General features: G+C 42.0%; 1 protein-coding gene across 10 annotated transcripts in view; it reads right to left on the bottom strand.

Annotated features, from left to right (window-relative positions):
• PARD3 (par-3 family cell polarity regulator) overlaps positions 1-12,572 on the bottom strand; it is a 1,239,520-nt gene extending 1,226,948 nt beyond the window's left edge. For 7 of the 10 annotated variants that reach the window (XM_069211234.1, XM_069211224.1, XM_069211233.1 and 4 more), the window contains exon 1: positions 11,907-12,442. In XM_069211234.1, coding sequence (XP_069067335.1) covers positions 11,907-12,026 — 120 coding nt within the window. In that variant the 5' untranslated portion in view covers positions 12,027-12,442. Of the gene's footprint in view, positions 1-11,906 lie in introns of all 10 variants that reach the window. The other 3 variants (XM_069211229.1, XM_069211227.1, XM_069211231.1) reach the window with 3 other exon arrangements.
• Positions 12,573-18,677: the final 6,105 nt, after the last annotated feature.

Here is an 18,677-nt window from a genome sequence, read left to right as displayed (position 1 = left end):
AGCAACTGCAGCACTGTCCAGGCAGGCCTTACAAAGGTGTATCAGTCTGTCCACTGCTTCTCAGCTAAGCACTAATCAATTGATTGATTAATCACTGATTAGGCAATAGAAACATGCACATTTGAAACTAGATAGGCAATACAGTTACAGTAGCCAGATTAAGTACATTTGAATTCCTGTGAACAAATGTTTGTGTGTTACTACTCTTCAAGTATCACCCTGTGACCTATTGACACCAGCTCTGCAAGCTCCTCACCAACTATGAATGATCAGGTGGACACTCTTCAAAGGTTGTTTGCCTCACTCGCTGGGCCGAAAAGCACAAACCCTCTTTCTTGTAAAAAAAAAAAAAAAAAAAAAAAAAAAAAAAAAAAAAAAAGAAGGATACCGATGGACGTACTGCGAGGTTGCTGGGATGCAAATAAAAAATGCTACCCAACATTCCAAACTAACAGAAACCATATATGGGAGGGAGGGTCGTCATTCTGAGGACACCTACCCAAGCTCTCCAGCGCAGTTCATACACACGTGGAAAACATACATTCAACTTCTGAAATTACTGTTAAGCACAATTGTTCCTCAACATTAACCCTAGCTTTACAATGATATGAAACACCAGCTGTCGGCATGGTTTTCTTTCCACAATAGTAGTACCTATTCACTGTCATAGCTATGATGCATCCCGCTAGCCCCTCTGAGACAACAGAAGGCTACTTCCGTTAGGACGAAGCCTCATCTTCTGTAATCCAGATCGTCCCATGCCAAATTCAAACTTTTAGCAATGTGGAGACTCACAAGCAAGCCTCTTTTCTTCAAGAATTTATAAGTGACAATGCTCACTGCTCCAGCAATAGAACCTTACGCAACCCCAGCAGACGGTCGCTGGCTTCTGTGATGCAGCATAGTAACAGAACTACCCACTCAAACAACAGAATAGCTTCCTTTTACACTCATAAGAACTTTCTTGACCCCTCTCACATACCTTAATGGTCACCAGAAATCTGTTTCTAAGAGACAAAAACACTTCGTCCTTCTCAGCCTATCAAAAAGTAATAATCATCATTAGGGAGCAATGCCACAAAGATGAACCTGCACAGCCCCACCTGTAATTCCATCCGCCATCAGATCCAACCCAGAGCACAGTATTTCTGTTGTCATATGAAATATTGTTCGATAAATAACAAATATGAAGAGGTATGTATAGAGCCCAATATCTGTATTCAATTGGTGCATGTAGTGAGAGTTATATTGCCAGCATCTTGAAAAATATATTGATGTGCAACGTCCGTGCACATTACAATGTAATTTCCTAGAAGCCTCATCACAACATAAAAAAACTTGCCATCAAGGCAACTCATTAACCACACTCTCCCCCAATCATGGATGCGCTGGATTGCAACTACTTCAAACAAGTGAACTAAAAATGCCTCCAGACCAACCAGTACTAGAAGCGAGCTAAACTACTGCAAATAACAATAATTTATATGTGATGTTGAAAAAGAGGCCACACAAAAATGTCAATCACCTTGAAAAAGCTCCAGGAGAAAGGCGACAGATGTTTCTGATTGGCTCAGTGCAACAAGAGATTTTTTTCTTATCGATTAATCATATGTGAAACCAAATAAGTGCTACTGCTCATCCAATTTCTGGATGAAATTCCGGGGTGTACAGCACTTATCTGTACTATAAAATGTGGAAGCTAATACCCGAATCGGCAGCTACAAGCCAATTATCATCTAGAGTTTGGGGACTATTATTAATTTGCACTGTTATTTATTTTGAACGTTTTACTTAATGTAAAATCAAAATGCATGTGTATATGGCATCACATGCATAATCACTTCCAGCACTTTAAATGTGCTAAGAAATGTAGGTGTACAAATGTCAAACTTCTAGCTAATCTGAAAAGAAATGGCAAAATGTCCTGAAAAATAAGTACAAAAATAAAATCTGATAAGTTGGAAAGGCTGAGGACACCAGCAGTAGCATCAACAGGATAGCTGACATGGTTAATGAGCAATATATTCTCATGATAGAAGTCTCTGGGATTCAGGTATGAGAATAAAAGAAAAATAATAGAACTAGCAATAAACAGCATTCCAGATATAGCCTATATGTGTATAAATACAAGTGACCTGCACACTGTCAGACCATTTGCTCTCTTATTGTTTTAAGTTTTGTGACAGTACAAATTTGGCTTTCTTAAACTATACTATTAAAAGTATGGGCCGTTATTTTTTTAAAAAGCATAACATTTTCGTGTAAGTCCTATCACAAAGGCACATTAAATGTGATCACCACAACCATATCCAAAGCTTGCATGTTTTAACCGCTTTCACAATCTGCCCAAAATTATTTAATTAATTAATTTCATTTCCTCAACATCTTTTTTTAATGAGATAAAAGAAAGTATGTGGTTATACAAATCCAGGAATCTTTAAATAAAAAGATAAAAAGGTTTCAAGCAAAATAAGTTACAAACTTTGGTGCAGAGGCTGATGGAGGCCCCAACTGTGCATGTAAAACAATTGGCCAATATTTGCTACTTTATATTATGGTACAAATGCAAGAACACAAAAGTTCACATGAAAAAGGTATGTCTCAATTCTGAAAATGTTTTTACCAAGCAAAAATTCTAACATAATACAATGTTCAAGCAAGCGAGGGGATCAGGATTGCATAAAAATGTAATAGCCATTGAAATGTTCAGGTTGCCAAGCTAGTTTAACAAGTATTATTAAAATATGTTCAAATTACATTCAATGCACAGCCTACCTGCACTGAGTATATTAAAGGCAAGCAATAACATGATTTAAGTTCATCATTTCAACATAACATCCTCGAGTTTTCACACTTTTGAACCGAACAATTCAGTATGAACTTACCTACCCCTTAGTTAATTTTAACAAAAAAACAAAAACAAAACATTAAAACTAACACTGGGAGCACCTGAAGAGGCTTGGCACCTAAGTAAAGTATAGAAACGAATTGATTTAAGACAATTCTAAATTCGGTAGCACATTAAATGCCCAGTAAATCAACACTAACTTCAATCCACTACATTTTCATGTGCAATCTCATCCAACAGTATTAAAGTTTTGATCTAAACATACTATGATACTAAATGTATTCCTCCAAAACTGCCTCCCCAGTTAAGTATATTCAAATAAGTCTGTAAACCATCATAAAACGATGTACTCGCTGAGTTAGTACTTTTTCAACTGAACAATCAACAAATTCTTTTTGAAGCACAAATGCATCAATCTATTGCAGCCCAAAACTGTTGAGCAAACGGAAAAAAGCAGATGGAAAGCTGTCAAACATTCCAATTAACAACGCTGCGGGCTTTATTTGATTTAAAATAGTTTTGCCAGGAAAAGAAAAAATAAAATCTCTCTACAAACCGGCAACTAAACCTATGGTATCCTGAGCTGGCCTCTTCCCAGTGTCCGAATGTGTGTACATGGTTGTTGCGTTGCATGTCCCTTTGATCACAACTAAGGACATTTGAAGTACATCCTTGAGCTGAGCTGTGCTAACCATGCTACTGGTCGGGTATTGAAAACTCATCTACCTCAAACCTCAAATAACCTGTAGTAACAAAGGAGTTGCTTTGTGCATGAAAGCCTCTTGGCTTCTCTGCCGAATGAAGACTCAAAACCATAATGCTGAAGGATACCAATTCATCCTCACCCCTAATCATGCCTGGATGCCCATTTCCTCACCAGTGCATTTCTTTGAATATGCAGGTCTGTATCCCTCTTATTCTTAAAGAAACCAGCTTGATGCCTTTTTTTTTTTTTTTTTACTTTATCAGTCTTACGTGTGCTTCAATGGAAGTGATGCACTTATAAAAATAGAGGACATAATGAAGATCACGTTCCAACATCATGAAAGAATGAGCATTATTGACTAAAGCTTAACAAGCAACATAAAAACCTGTTATGTGCTCATATAAGGATTCCCCATAGATGACCCTCTCCGTTTTAAATCACGCAAGAATACACTAAACTATAGCAAGTGATTAACTGTAAGTATGGTACCTTTGTCCAAAAGCCATGCCTTCAGTCTGCTAATCCAAACAACGTTGTGAAGCTGGCAGTGACTGCAGTTCCTCCTCTGCATGCCCTTGCTTCAGTGGTAAACAGCAGCAGCCCATTTAAGTCAAGCAAACCACAGTTCTCACTCACAAAACTGCCAATCTAAAACAAGTATTATATACAAACAACCCCACACAGCACCACTTCTATGCAACAAAGTCTGCAAGCAAGCAACCGCTACAGCATCCGTTAGCACCATAATGATTGTTCAGTTAGAAGTGTAAATCAGAATCTACGGCCCATGAAAAAAGTCTACTGAAAACAACCGAAGCCCAACATAAACCTCAATGAACTTCAATTAAAACCAAAAGGACCTTGATATTTCTCAATTCTTTGGGGCAGAAGGCATTGTGGATGCGGAAATACTGTTAGCCAGATTAAAATGGGGCATCCAAGAGGACTTTACACTGGATCCATCCCTTTTCAGTAATAGCAGGCAACATGTCTGCGTGGGAGCTACCGATTTGCTCTCTCAGGATGCAATGATCTCCTCCACCTCTCCCTTTTTATGGGTGAGCGAAAAGCGCTCCGTCCATAAAGTAATCTCTCTTTGGGCTTCAAACCACACCCAGGTCACGTCAGTCTCTTTCATTGGTTCATGGGCTTGCTCTTTAAAATCTGCTTGCTTTAATTTGTGAAAGGCATGCTAACGTCATGCCTTTTCCGGTGTTTAGCCCACCTACACAGCACCGGTAAACTACTAGAAACATACGAGGCTCAATGTTTTGAGCCTGGTTTCTGGACTACTTTATCTGTTCATTTTCTCCGCAGCGCGATCGCACTGCATTTTACATAGCACGATCGCACTATGTTTTTTTTCTTTTAATTTGTGTGGCAAGAAAAGTTAGGTTAGGAGTTTACAACGCAAATAGCTCCAACTCAACCAAATGCGAGCCCCGTTGCATTGAAAATGCTTGTTGTAACAATGTAGAAGCTTGCACGCAGTAAATGAACACTGGACTCTTACCACTTCATGCTGTTGCTCAATTTTTTGTTACAGCACCAAGAAATACAATTTCAAATAATAGAGGAGAGTAAGCCCTACCAGAAACAAGGACACATCCTTGCTCAGTCTAGATCGTTTGACTTTTTTTTTTTTTTTTTACCTGCTACAGGGAAAACCACTCCAGGCAACAGCAGTCCTCTACGATAAGCATTCCGAAGCAGAACAATGATCAGGTGTTTGAAAAATATAAGCGACTAGAAATACTACTGAGAGGACATGAAGATTCCCAATTAGAAATATTGAAGGCAGAAACTGAGGCCCTTCTGCTTCAACTCCTACCGTTTTTCTCTTTTCAGAAACACAAACAGATAAACTTGTGAAACAACCGACAAATGGGGCAACGTACCGCTAGGGAACTAACTGCAAGCGGGCTCAGGGAACGAGGAATAGAAGATGATTCTCCAGAGAGGGAGACCGAGTCCTCGTTCATGTTGTGGCCAAAAAAGTGCAGCAAGGCTCTCCCTGAAAAGAGTGCCAACCCACACTCCTGGAAGGTGCATCATCGTGTGCGCTGAAAAGATTCTTTAAATTGTCATTCTGCTTGTCAACATCATCACACTGGCATGCCATCGATGAAGACCTACAATTATAGTTCTCCCTCCACCAGAATGACAGAAAAGTGCTATTGTGTGTTGTTAATATCAGAATACTTGGTTGCAGGACTTCCAAATCAAAGGTCTATAAGAGAAGAAGGTTTGGCAAGGTTCTTCAGGATAGAACATGTCCAAGACGAGGTTGAGGATGACTACCAGACCTAAAAATGACTGGCAGCATTCTCTATGTAAAAAGCCCTTGTGATTGTTGGAAACACTTAAAATTATACTTCTGTGCCTTACAATTGGCCTGCATTTTGATGTAGATACTTTTTTCTTTTTTCCTTGCTCCATTACGCCAGATATTACATGTTCTTAACATGCACACACGCAGCTTAGTGCCTTCGTATTTTCTTTAAATGATGCACTGCTAGGGTTCCACAGTTTTATTATTTAAAAAAAAGTTTATAATTATTCCCCTATTAACAGTGTCTCTCCACACTTCTGAAGAGAAGCTTTGTGTTCAAACCAGCTATCAGAAAGTGCACGGTTTTGTGACTTCAAGTGTCTACTTACTAACCAAAAATAGATCAATCCGAGCCACGCTAGGCTTATGTGATGGGTGGTTCAGAGTACATTTCCACACGGGTATTATATCCTCAAAGGAGAATAAATAGATCAGAAACAGATTCCTTTTTGTCCTCAAACTCCCTCATATGGCCCATATTTCAAGGATATAATGTTTGTCGCAAGCCAATGATTTTCTCTTAAAATGGCACTGGCTTTGCCTAAACTGACCTTTAATTTACCTCAAATGGTCTTCTGGCACTTCGAATTTATAAAAACTGCTTAATTAGACTGCCACAGTATAGTTTAGGTCCCAAAATGTATGCAAATGTTGGCCCTAAGATGGCTTGACTTTTACAACGCCAGGATGTTTGTTTAGCCCCAACTAGATACTTCTCCTAATGTCTGCACTGACCTTGTGCAAACAAGTCAGACACTTTGCTACAAATCTGAGGCGCCTGAGGGCGAGACCTTTATATTTATCATAGGAGAATACAAGGAGCACCATTTTATGACATGTCATTAGTAAAAATAAATGGGCTAAATTCGTTCTCAATAAATCCACATTCAGGCCTGAAAATGTCAATGACCAAGCAACACTTTTCTATAAAGTGCCTTAGAAACTTGGTGGGTTAGAGGAGTAGATGCAGTGCAGTTCTCAAATTGCTACTGCTTGCAGGTGGACTTTTGCTCATGTCCTCTGTTTTTGGCTGCTACTATGTTTGTATGGCAAGAGAACCACCACTCTAACAACTGTCTACCTATAGATATTACAAAGAATCTCTTAGTATTCTGAAAATCAATATCACTAGACATTTATAACAATCAAGCGCTCACATCAATACATACCTTGGCCTGAATAAGGGTGCAAAAACTACACCAGCTATATTCCAAAATGGTAGTAGCACGTTTGATAAATACCAGCAATCACAATGAATGTCTGAAAATGGGCCTAGCAAGCAGTTTTTGATATTTAGCACACCAAAATCAGCTCAGGCTGGTATTTAACAGTTATTTTGACAAAATGGGGCAACCCAGTACCCTGGGTAAGTGAATAATGTAACAGAAAGGTTTGTGGTCCCTCCGGAGGAAGGATATGAATTAAATTCCATGACAGTGGTTGTACCAAAAAGAACTTTCTGTACTGATGAAGTTTGTGAATAGTATATCACATTTATAGGAAACTTAAATTCCACATATTCCACAATTTAAAGTAACCAAAGTGCTTCTGTAAAACAGCACATTGTGAGTGAATTATGTGTTAGTATAAGTGTTGTAGTGCTATTTACACGAAAACGAACACCAAACTGTGGTTCAAAGCTTAAGGTCTCAGACATGTACCTATAACAATAGGTGCTGCGAGCCTGCTGAATTTTTCAAAAGCCAATCCACATTTTCAAATTCAATGTCGACCACTGATGTGGAAGTTAATTCATATCCTTCCTTTGGAGAGACCAAAAATCGTTGTTATATGGTATTTAACAGATCCCCTCCATTCCAACCAGAGAAAATATACCTACCGAAAAATGTGGGACATATGATGCTTACCACACAATTTGTAATTGTGATGTGAGGTAAACAGTAATTACTGAACAAATCAGAATTAATCTGGCAACTGGAATCAGGGCCCTAGATCAGAAAATTCAAGAAAATACTTCAGCATTACATTAATGACCCTCCTGTTCTTCTAATAATGAACACAATTCAATATCCAGACTACAAAGTCAGTCAATAACAACAGTTAAGGGCCTTCATTTGACTTATAAACCCAAATCATAAGCAAGTATAAGGAGGGAAGCGGCAATAGATATAATCTGTGACAGACTACATGTCCGCCAACTCAATTAACACATGAAAGTGACAACACCATTACCCCTCTATTTATTTTTCACCTTCCTGCAGTTTGTTGTCTATGTTTAAAAATATGTGTTTTGAGATCCCAAAGTTGCCCAATACCAGCAGTAGCAGAACTGATGCGGAGCAACCAGGTGGTTAGCTATGCCCCAAACATACCAGACCCTGCGATCCACCCACTGACAACTCACTCCCCGACAAATCAGACCAACAAACTGCTTCCCCAAAGTAGCATCTCCGAAAATCGCTGCCTCCAACTAACCATCTCCAGGGCACCGCCACCTCCAAAACAGTGCAGAAATGCCTTGATCTTGATTTCTCCCATATGCTTTTGCAGGCCTTTTCATATTTAGGGTTTAGCGCTTGGCCCAAAATACGTTGCACTATTTATCACATATTATGTATTCCAACACTGCAGGTGTCTAGAAGTTATCAGTTGCAATGAACAGTACCAATTATTTCTGCCGGGAATAATGGGGCACTAACTGTGGATGTTCAATGCTTTCTGTACCAAAATCTCCATGTCCTGTTACATCCATTCCCTGGTGAATGTCTGCAAGATTAACTGGGTGATATTTATCCAGGGAATATTGTGGGGGTGTAGTGCTCATCACGAAACTCCGATATGTGCCAAAACAGGCGTTACCGGACAAATCAGCATTGATAGTGCAATGAAGGAGGCTTCAAAAGGAAACGTCTAGAAGGCTCAAGAAGGTTAGAAGCACACCAGAGTTACAGTTTAGAAACAAAAGCCAGGAAGAGATAGCAAATGATGTGCTCATGGGGTGAAATTGTGGACCCCAGAGTGGATCCAGTTTTTCTGGATTTCGAAGCCTTGAGGGCACAAGACCAGGGTCAATGCCTGGGAGAACTTTCACACTCTGTGTGTGTAAGCTCCAAAAATGTTGTTTGCACTGTCTCTTCGGTCAACATGAATGTCAGTAGACTTTGAACATGGCCTGACCAATATCAAGTCTACCTGTGTTGATGCAAAAAAACGCCCAACAAAGGCCATCAGACTCTCCACAACAACAAAAAACAAAGATAGGGCACAAGAAAAAAAAATGACTTGGACATCAAGATTAGGATAAAGATGTACCAGCACAACAAAAATGGCCGCATACTGCTGTTGGCGGTGGTAAAAGTGGTTTTAACATTTTCTTGTGGGATAGTAAACCTGAACTCTTTAGCAAAACCTTGCAGCGCGGATACTTTTTAATTCATATGAATTAAAGTGATTAAAAAACGTGTTATTATCAAACACCACACGAGGAATGTACCTTAATTAAATTAGTACGGAATATACACGTTGTTCCAGCAAAACTTTTGATGCAAAACCTGTTGCTCTTCAGTGCATTTTTAAACTGTTTACTAAACAAGAGTTTCAATCCCAGAACACATCAGTTTCAGATTTGTGTACACGAAACAGTGTGCATTTGTAAACTGAACACTGCACCACAACACCACTGCTTGGATTGACCCCACCTTATCATAACCGTCCACCTACATACTCTGTTCTTGTAAAACGCCCTTTCCAAGAACACACAACCCCTTATAAAAAGTGTTTTGCAAATGTTTCTCCTCCGCTGTCGAAAATACGGAGGCGTCCTGCCTCCCCGTCAAAATCTAGCATTGTTTGTGCGCAGAAAAACAACCATACAAGGGCCCCTTAAACCGTGTACGTGAAACCAAACAAAGGGGTTCTCTGTGGAAAGGTCTGCGTTCTGCGAAGGCCAAAATGCGCGTTTCTTTGTTACACACATTTTTTCAGCAGCTTCCTCACGAGCCCACTTTACACGTAGTGACGCACCGCTACTTTTATTTCATATAATTATATGACAGCTCTGAAGCAAGGTTTTCTGAAGGGAACCCTGTAATCAGCAGGTCCACACAGCAGTAAAACAAAACTGACACGCACAATGAAATGGTAATGTACGTGCAGCACGTATGTGAAGTACAGTTTTAAGAGAAAGCAACATAAAAAAAGTATTTTAGAATCAACCACATTTACGGTGCCAGCTTTTACCAAAGGATCACATCAGCAAAACTCACAGGGAGTTATTAAATTACGGAATCTTTTCTGGTAGTAGACAGTGGAAAAAATAACATTCGGGGCCCGGCAAAGCGACTGTCGCATTGCATGCACAGCTGAGAAACATTCAGCGCAGTAACACAGTAACACAGTAACACAGTAACAGAATCGGGTTCAGAGCCCGCGCGACAACATTGATGTGGTAATCTTGAAAAGAGTGCTTCCCTGATAAAAACAAACAAACGCCGGCGTGATTTGTGACAGCAGTGCAGGCCAGCCCAAGATGTATTTCAGTAAAGTCAAATCAAATGCTCTATGTTAGGGCTGTACCCTTCACCAAATCACAGCACCACATTGGTTTTACCTCATGTGACATATACAAATATAAACAATGAAAGCTGCTGACATTCTTAAGACTAGACACAAAAAGCCCCACCAATTCATTCCACCATGAGCACGAGAAGAATGTTTTGAATAAAATGTAAAGCGCCCAGCAGACACTACAAGCACTAGCTGAATTTACTGAATAAAATGTAAAGCGCCCAACAGCCATTATAGTGCATGTGCGGTATACACACGTGTTAAATAAATAAAAACAGCTGACCGCTGCAAACAATAGCGCCTAAAGATTACTTTTTTTGCAGGGGGTGTCTCTCAATGCCTGCTCCTGATTTTAGACAAACGACGAATTTTCTTGCATTCCCCAGTCTTAAAATTCCAGGGTCCCAGTCCCCATACTGCCCGAGGCCAGGGATGTTTAAGGGAGGGGGGGGGGGGGGGTCTCCTTAGCCTATTGTACAGGACACTGAAACATCCCACGCGGAAACGTGCACTACAGCACGGCTGTGAGAAAGGGCAGCGTGTTCCTGCTATTTACACCTGGTTTATCACTGCAAAAGACACGCCTTTGTTTCATAACTAAGGGCAGGAGACCTGACATGCAGGCGCGGGCGGATGTGTAGCAGCTCGCAAGGAATTCTGGAAAACCAAACACCAGAAGCCCAGGGCTGATAATCACACTGCGAACTAAACACACACAAACACACTGAAGGTGACTCCTGCGTGGATTGTGCTGCATAAACTAGGGACCAGCAACAAATGTCCCAGGGGCCGAACTCGTAAAAAGGACGGAGCAGCGCCTCGCTCCCCAAGGATGTACTGGCACAGCCCCCAATGTTTGAGGGCTGAGCTAGACGAGTGGCCGGCCTCACGTTACACAGTGCATGTCAAACTTACTTTCCACTGACATTTTATGGACCGCTGCAGGGCCGTATGCATTAGGCTCTATCTGAAGTTCTAATCCTCTGGTCGTTCTTTTGAGACCCTCGAAACACATTGAGCAGATCGAATCTAAGTTGCAACGTATCTACATAGCCTTGCTGTTTTCAAAGGGGTCTGCCAACCACCCCCCCCCCCCCCCCCAATCACACATGCACTCGCGTTAGACAACAGAGCAACTCTCATCACCTTCTAGCTGACAGTGTAGTGTACTAGCCCATTCCCTGAAGACACTGGGTGAACTGGAGGTGCTGTACTAGGGACGAGTGGACCAGCTTAAAATTGTTTCCAGAGGCTCCCTCTGGAAAACTGCTAGGCCCAGAGTACTAAACTTTCCCATCCTGATGCCAACTCAGCCCAGAGTTGTAGCTCCGTTTAGCGCACTGTAGAGGCTTCCAGACGCTCCAGCCTCTCCTTGCTCACCCCAGGACAGCAGCAGAAAGCGTGTGCCCCGGGGCTGCGCTGCCCGCCGGCCCTCTCCGTGACCCACTCCCCGGGCAGCGCCATGTTGTGGTTCCCGGCTCTCCCGAACTCACCTTGGCGATGGCCTTCCTGTAGCGGGTCACCGCCTGCTGGATGAGGCTGGAGACCTGTAGGTTGCCGTCCCCACAGGGCACCACCACCCGGGTCCTCCCGAAGCACACCGTCACTTTCATGCTGTTGCTGGCCGGCGCCGCTCCCCGGAGCAGCTCGGGGCCGGCTCAGCGCCGCCTCCAGCCGCGGCTCACCAGGGCACGTACCCCGGGCACCGGCATGCGCGGCCAGCCCGAGCCCCCAGCCGGAGCCTGAGAAAGACAACAAGAGAGATCCGGGCACAGTGTTGCAGCAGCGCGGCCAGATCCCGCCTGCGTGCAGCCACGACTCCTGCCGGCCTCCAGAGGCTACAGCTCCGGCTCCATGTCCAGGAAAGAACGGCGGGGCCAGGCCTGGGCCATGCTCCGACCCCGAGGGTGCTTCCGCCCGGTCTTCTCCTCCAGCCACCACCTGTTCAGCGTCTGCCGCCCGGGCACACAGGGTAACACCAGCCGCCGAAGACAGGCGAGCCAAGGAAAATAAATATATAATTCTATACAGGCTCCGGCAGCAGCACACAGGGGGAAGCCGCTAGACCGGTCTGTCTCCCCTCCATGGACGGTCGGAGCATTGCTGCTGCCTGCACGCCACAGACTATCAAGTTTCACTCTTTCCCAGGGAGCCAACTCACGTCACTTTTTTCACCACAGGGACACGTTTCCCCCTAAAAAAAAAATGCATTCCTAAACCCGTTCCACTAGCCCACCTTTATGTTAAGCAGAACTACATTAAAACACGCAAATCTTCCCTGTTTTTTAGGAGAGGCTGCCATTCCTTACAAACTTTAATATATCATCCTATTTATTGTATTTTACGTTAAAATAAATATTTATTTTTCAATCGGAAGCGGCAATTCAACTCTTCCACTTTCCATTGCTAAATCGTCCAATGGGCGTCCCCAAAAGTATCCATGTTTGAATTTCTGGATGGAAAGGTAGATGGAGGTGAAATATCCTGGTTTTGAGATAACTTTTCACCTGATTTACCATAAAACATGGTGTGGAATATTAATGTAATTTGATTTAAACATTTATTTGTGTAAGATATTGCTGAGGAATTGTTTAGTAGTGTGATATTACATTTACAGTGGTATTTCATCAGTAATAGGGATGTCTGTTAATATTAATATGCCGAATAAAGAATACTTTGAAAAAATGCACAAACACATTTATGTAATATATTTGATGTAATTTCATAAGTCATGAAATGTAAAATTTAGGATTTGGTACCACAATACATCTGGCATCGATTATCTGCCCCATTCATGTGTTACCCTTGCAGTAGTCCGTCATTTTGGCAAGGTGGACTTAGCGACCATGCGCAGTGCCACAATGCAAAAGGATGCTCTCCTCCTCACAAAATAGGATGATGGGCCCCTGAGACTTGAATATCTCAGAGATATTCTGTGCTGCATGGCCTGCTGGCGCTAAACTCTGCCTTTATGTGGACAGCTTCTTCCACTGTTCCTGTAATCATATTATTATTGAACCGTCCATCCAAGTGGTGATCTGACACTGATATCTTGTGGCAGGACTTCTACCTCTGTATGATCAGTTTCATACAATGTTACTGTAATAAATCACACTGTTATTGAACCATGGATCCAGGCAGTGGTCTGACACTGATTTCGGGTGTGCTTCCACGTTATTTTTGAATACCAGCTCTTAAAATTGCCCATCAGACATGAATTTATTATTGCATATATGAAAGAATACTAACACCGGATTATGTAGTGCAGACCACAAAATCATAAACAACAGTATTTATTTTCTTTCTGCAGGCCATCCTGCGTGGATTAAGCTTGTCAACTAATACATTCTATACGGAGAAGGAGCAAATAAGTGCTTTAATGCAGTCTTTTCGAGTCATTTATGCAACAAAAAGAAGTTGTGTCCAGTGCGGTCTGTGGAGGTGATGTCACCTGTCAACATTTCTTAGTGGTAGACTTTAACAGCCTGTACAAAGCACTTCCTTAATGCCACTCTGCATAGGATTTATAGATAAACTTACTCCAGTACTGATCAACTATTATTACTGCCTTGAAAAAGCCCCACGAGCCGCAGGACACGAACCACATGTTGGTTGCCCGAGTGTTAAAAATATTTCTGTACACAACAAACTCTGTGAAAAAGAACAATGCAAGTACTATCATTAACAAGATGGCCAGCTGAAAGAAAATAAATGTTGTTGTTTATAATTTGGTGAACTGTAGTAAACAATGAACATGGTGGTTGGGTGGTCTGGGTGTTGTTTGGGATTACGGGTGGATAAGGTTATGGGTGATAAGGGTAATTAAAAAAAGAGGGTTTGGGGGGTCTCCCCCCAAAATTATATATATCTATATCTGTGTGTGTGTGTGTGTGTGTATATATATATATATATATATATATATATATATAATTTACCTCATAATAAATATTACCTACTGGCAATAGCCAGTAGGTAGTTATAGTTAGGACCAAGTTTCTCCACAGACAAAGCCTTTTTTGTTTTGTTAATATCTTTGACGCTGTTTTACGAATCTTCCCGAAATTTTCAAAACTAGTTTGCCACTAACTTTAGGTGAAAGTTTCGGGGTAATTTTTCAAGCGGAGGCCGAAAAAAGGGGAGGGGTTAGCCCAAAACCTTTTTTCTCCGGTCTGTCTATGGGGATTTTGCAAACTTTAGACATGGCTATAGCCCAAACAGCTGAACGGAATTACACCAAATTTGGCAGGAAGCTAGATCTTGGTCCACACACAGATCATGCATTTTGTGATTTGATGTCAATCTGTTCAGTTGTTTTAGAGTTATAAAAGGGGAAAAATATAGATATCTAGGGACACGGATCCGCTGAAGAAACTATAATTCGTGCCTGAAAGTAACTTTTGGAAACAAATTATAGTTTCTTAACTTAAGTATAACTCTAAGTATAACTGTAACTGCTGAACTGCTATGGTTTTTTGTGGGTAAAATGTGAACCTAACTAACCTTTGTTTTTTCAGTGAATAGATATATATATTTGAAAAACACTTATCATAATAATACTTACCTTAAATAGACTTTCCAAGTATTGTAAATTCATGGGTGGTAATGGCATATGTGTCGTAAATAAATTGCATGGTAAAAAATGCTTGGTAAATGCATGCGTGGTTTTGGGCCGGTCTGTAATGGTATAAAAGCCTTTGTCAATGGATCTGACTGGTTTTCATTACGAGGGAAGTGAAGCCGTGGAAGACAAACAAAGCCGCTAATGGCTGTTTAAAGGAAAATGTGGCATTTGCAGATATGCATCAAGCAACAGCATTGGTTAAATGTAAGCCCATGTCAGAAGGAGGAGATTCATAACTCTTTGGGATTGGAGGCAATGTGATGTGGTTTTTGATGAAGATTGTTACCAGGGGCAAGATGTGTATTAAGCAGGTCCCCTATCATTGCTAGTCCTGAAGAAGACCCGTATGTGAGCCCGGAATCAGCCCGAGAGCGTCGAAACGTCGACGATGATGGTTATGCCTGGATGTGTTTTTTATATACAGGATTGAAGGACTCTATTGGGGATTTGATACTTTTATAAACATGGAATGATTCAATGCGTAAAAGGATTAACCAGTAGGCAATCGTTGAAAATTATTGTTTCTTTTTTTGTTTGATAGGTTTGTGCTTCATGCTCTTTTTCTACTTTTCTTTTTATTACGAGCACTTGACCTTTTTGCACTTCTTTATGTCCTTCTACTTTGGTGGTTTGATAGGGGATATTAGATAGGAATTTTTATAAGTAGAGAATATATGTTTAATTTTATATATGTAGAATAAAGGAGGTTTTCTAAATGATTATATATCAATGCTGCATGTGATTTTTATGGATGTATGTGTTATTTAATTTGGTTCCTGAGTGGGCAATGTAGTTTTGTATTTATAACTTACCCAGCCCCTTGGGTTTTTGTTGGGGTGGCCCTCTGTGGTTTGTAATTGGTTCCTAATCCTAGCACGTCCACCCCAGTCCATTTTGTGTCCTTTACATGTCATTATGTACTATTGCCCTGATCATCTAATGCAGCCATGTCTTATGGATATCATCATTTATCGGACACCACGCCTACAGAAACAAATCATGCAGTGTCTGTAAAGTAAACAAAACAGGTACGTACATATTCCATCTCATTGGGTGCCCAACAAGTTTAGGTAATTCAAACTCTGTGCAGCCCCAGGTATTCATATTTGTCCCAATGGTTGTCATATGGTGATCCTACATAGAAGGGCTCCCTTACATGTTTGAGCATTGGTTACCACTGACTAGTAATATGACATCATTACAATTCCTGACATATATGGAACTACCATGGTCGCAGAGTGTCCTTTTGAAGATACTCTTAGCAAAGAGGTTTAATCAAAGGCTCAGAAACATGTTTATAGTGCTTTTTGCCAAAATGTGCCTCAAGGCAGTAAGCCCCCATTGAGAAAGGTACATTTTTCATCAGTGCTCAGGGGATATCGTCATTCATCCCTGCTAGGTGGGTACGGAGGCGAAACATCCAGTTTTGTTCTTTCTCAAAGAGTAATTTCTCAGAGTTCCTTATACCTTCCTCTAGTTGTCCCAATATAACCCAATTTAGAACTGTCAGCTTATGGCCTTTGGTAATACAATGATTGCCCATTTTCAATGTATATTTCTTGCACTTCAAATTGCAAGAAATATGTAACTGCAAATTGCATACCTGCAAATTGTATACCTACCCCACTTAAGGCAACACATTAAGGTATATAAAAAGTGATGGATGGAATGCATGAATTAATCTTAGACACCGGTAATTACTCAGAAATTCAGTAGCAACGGATTCAAGCTACTCTCTTGTTAGAAGACAAACTGACACTGGGATCAGCTTTGTTTTTAAGAGCTTCAGAGTGCAGCTCGATTGAAGATATATTGTTACCAAGGTGTACGAAGAGGGGACTTTGACTCCACCCCAGATGTGTATTTCCCACTCACTTCTTGCTATTGGCTGTTTAAATGTATACGTCGTGCATGGATGCAGAAGTGGCCACTTTACAATTAAAAAGTGCATGCCATCATTACACATTAAAGGCCCTCATTATGACATTGGCGGTAAGTCCCGCTTACAGCCATGCTGACTGCCTCCAATATACCGCTGCGGCGGCGGTTTACCGCTACCCATATTATGACTCACACATAGCAATCCGTCACTATACAGACACACACATAAGTCCGCCAGCCCAAAGGTCAGTGATAAAATGGTGGTAACAAAACCCACACCATTACACCAACAGAACTACGCCCACAGCATTATGACCCACGAATCACCACGGCAGACATTCAACCGTGGTAAACCATTGACGGTACATACCGCAGTGCTCAAAATACACACCCACATACAAAACAACACCACATTGGACAATTTGAATAACACACACCTGACACCCATACACACACCACACCCACACACAGTGCTTAATATGTAAATAAAAAGGTGCTGGTGCCCAAAGCACCCCTCTTAAACACACGGCTGCTGCATTTAAATGTGGGAACACGGAATACTGAGGCGGCGTAATCCTGAAGCCTCTTCAATCCATATAAAGCCACTCGCTGCCCTTCAGCTCACTCTTGCAGCTTTCTACTTTCTCCCTTTTGGACATTTATTCGTTTTATCCTTCCTCCGTCTTTCCCATATGTGTCTTTTGCTTGCAGCAAATGCTTCAGGCAGAAGAATAAGCCCCAGCCCTAAATAATAAGTGCCGGTGCTCAGCACCGGAAACAACAAGCACAAATTAAGCACTGCCCACACACCCACACCACTATAAAACACACACACACATTACCCACAACCTTTTACGACTCCAAAAAATTGCCACTAGAGAGAGATACAGCAAGAGCACCCACACAACCACAGCCACAGAACATCATCACCCATACACCATCCACGCACCTCACAGCACACACCCCAACACATTACCCCACACACCCTCACACACCACTCACACTACAGCCATGGCACCACAAATACACCCCAGGTTCTCAGAGGAGGAACTAAGGGTCAAGGTGGAGGAACTCATCCGGGTAGAGCCACAGCTATTCGGATCACAGGTGCAGCAGACATCCATTGCTAGGAAGATGGAGCTATGGCGGAGAATCATGGACAGGGTCAACGCCGTGGGACAGCATCCAAGAACAAGGGATGACATCAGGAAGAGGTGGAACGACCTACGGGGAAGGTGTGTTCTGTGGTTGCAAGACACCAGATAGCAGTACAGAGGACTGGCGGTGGACCCCCACCTCCTCCCCCACAACTAACAATATGGGAGGAGCAATATTGCATCCTGAGGGCCTGGCAGGAGTAGCAGGAGGACTGGACTCTGGTAAGTCAAATCTCTATTACTATCACCCCCCTACCTGCATGACATCACACACCCCCTCCCTCACCCTCACTCCCATCACTCCACCACCTCACATACACCCTACCATCACAACCCACCCCTCCCACTACCAAGCCCTGCAAGCAACACCAAAGCATGGACACCCATCACAGACCTGCATGGACACCTATCACCAAAGCATGCACACTTGAGACACCTATCCAACCAAATCACCACTTACACAAGCCTAAGCTGCCAGGGCAATCACAACCATACTGGGCAACACACCCATGCACCAGATGGCACACGCAGAAACAATAACACTGCATTTACATCCCCACAGGTCCCCCACACAACATCACCGGAAAGGAGGTGCCAGCAACACC

This window comes from Pleurodeles waltl, chromosome 10, assembly GCF_031143425.1.
Source record: "Pleurodeles waltl isolate 20211129_DDA chromosome 10, aPleWal1.hap1.20221129, whole genome shotgun sequence".
NCBI lineage: Eukaryota > Metazoa > Chordata > Amphibia > Caudata > Salamandridae > Pleurodeles > Pleurodeles waltl.
This window is presented reverse-complemented; position numbering and strand designations above follow the sequence as displayed.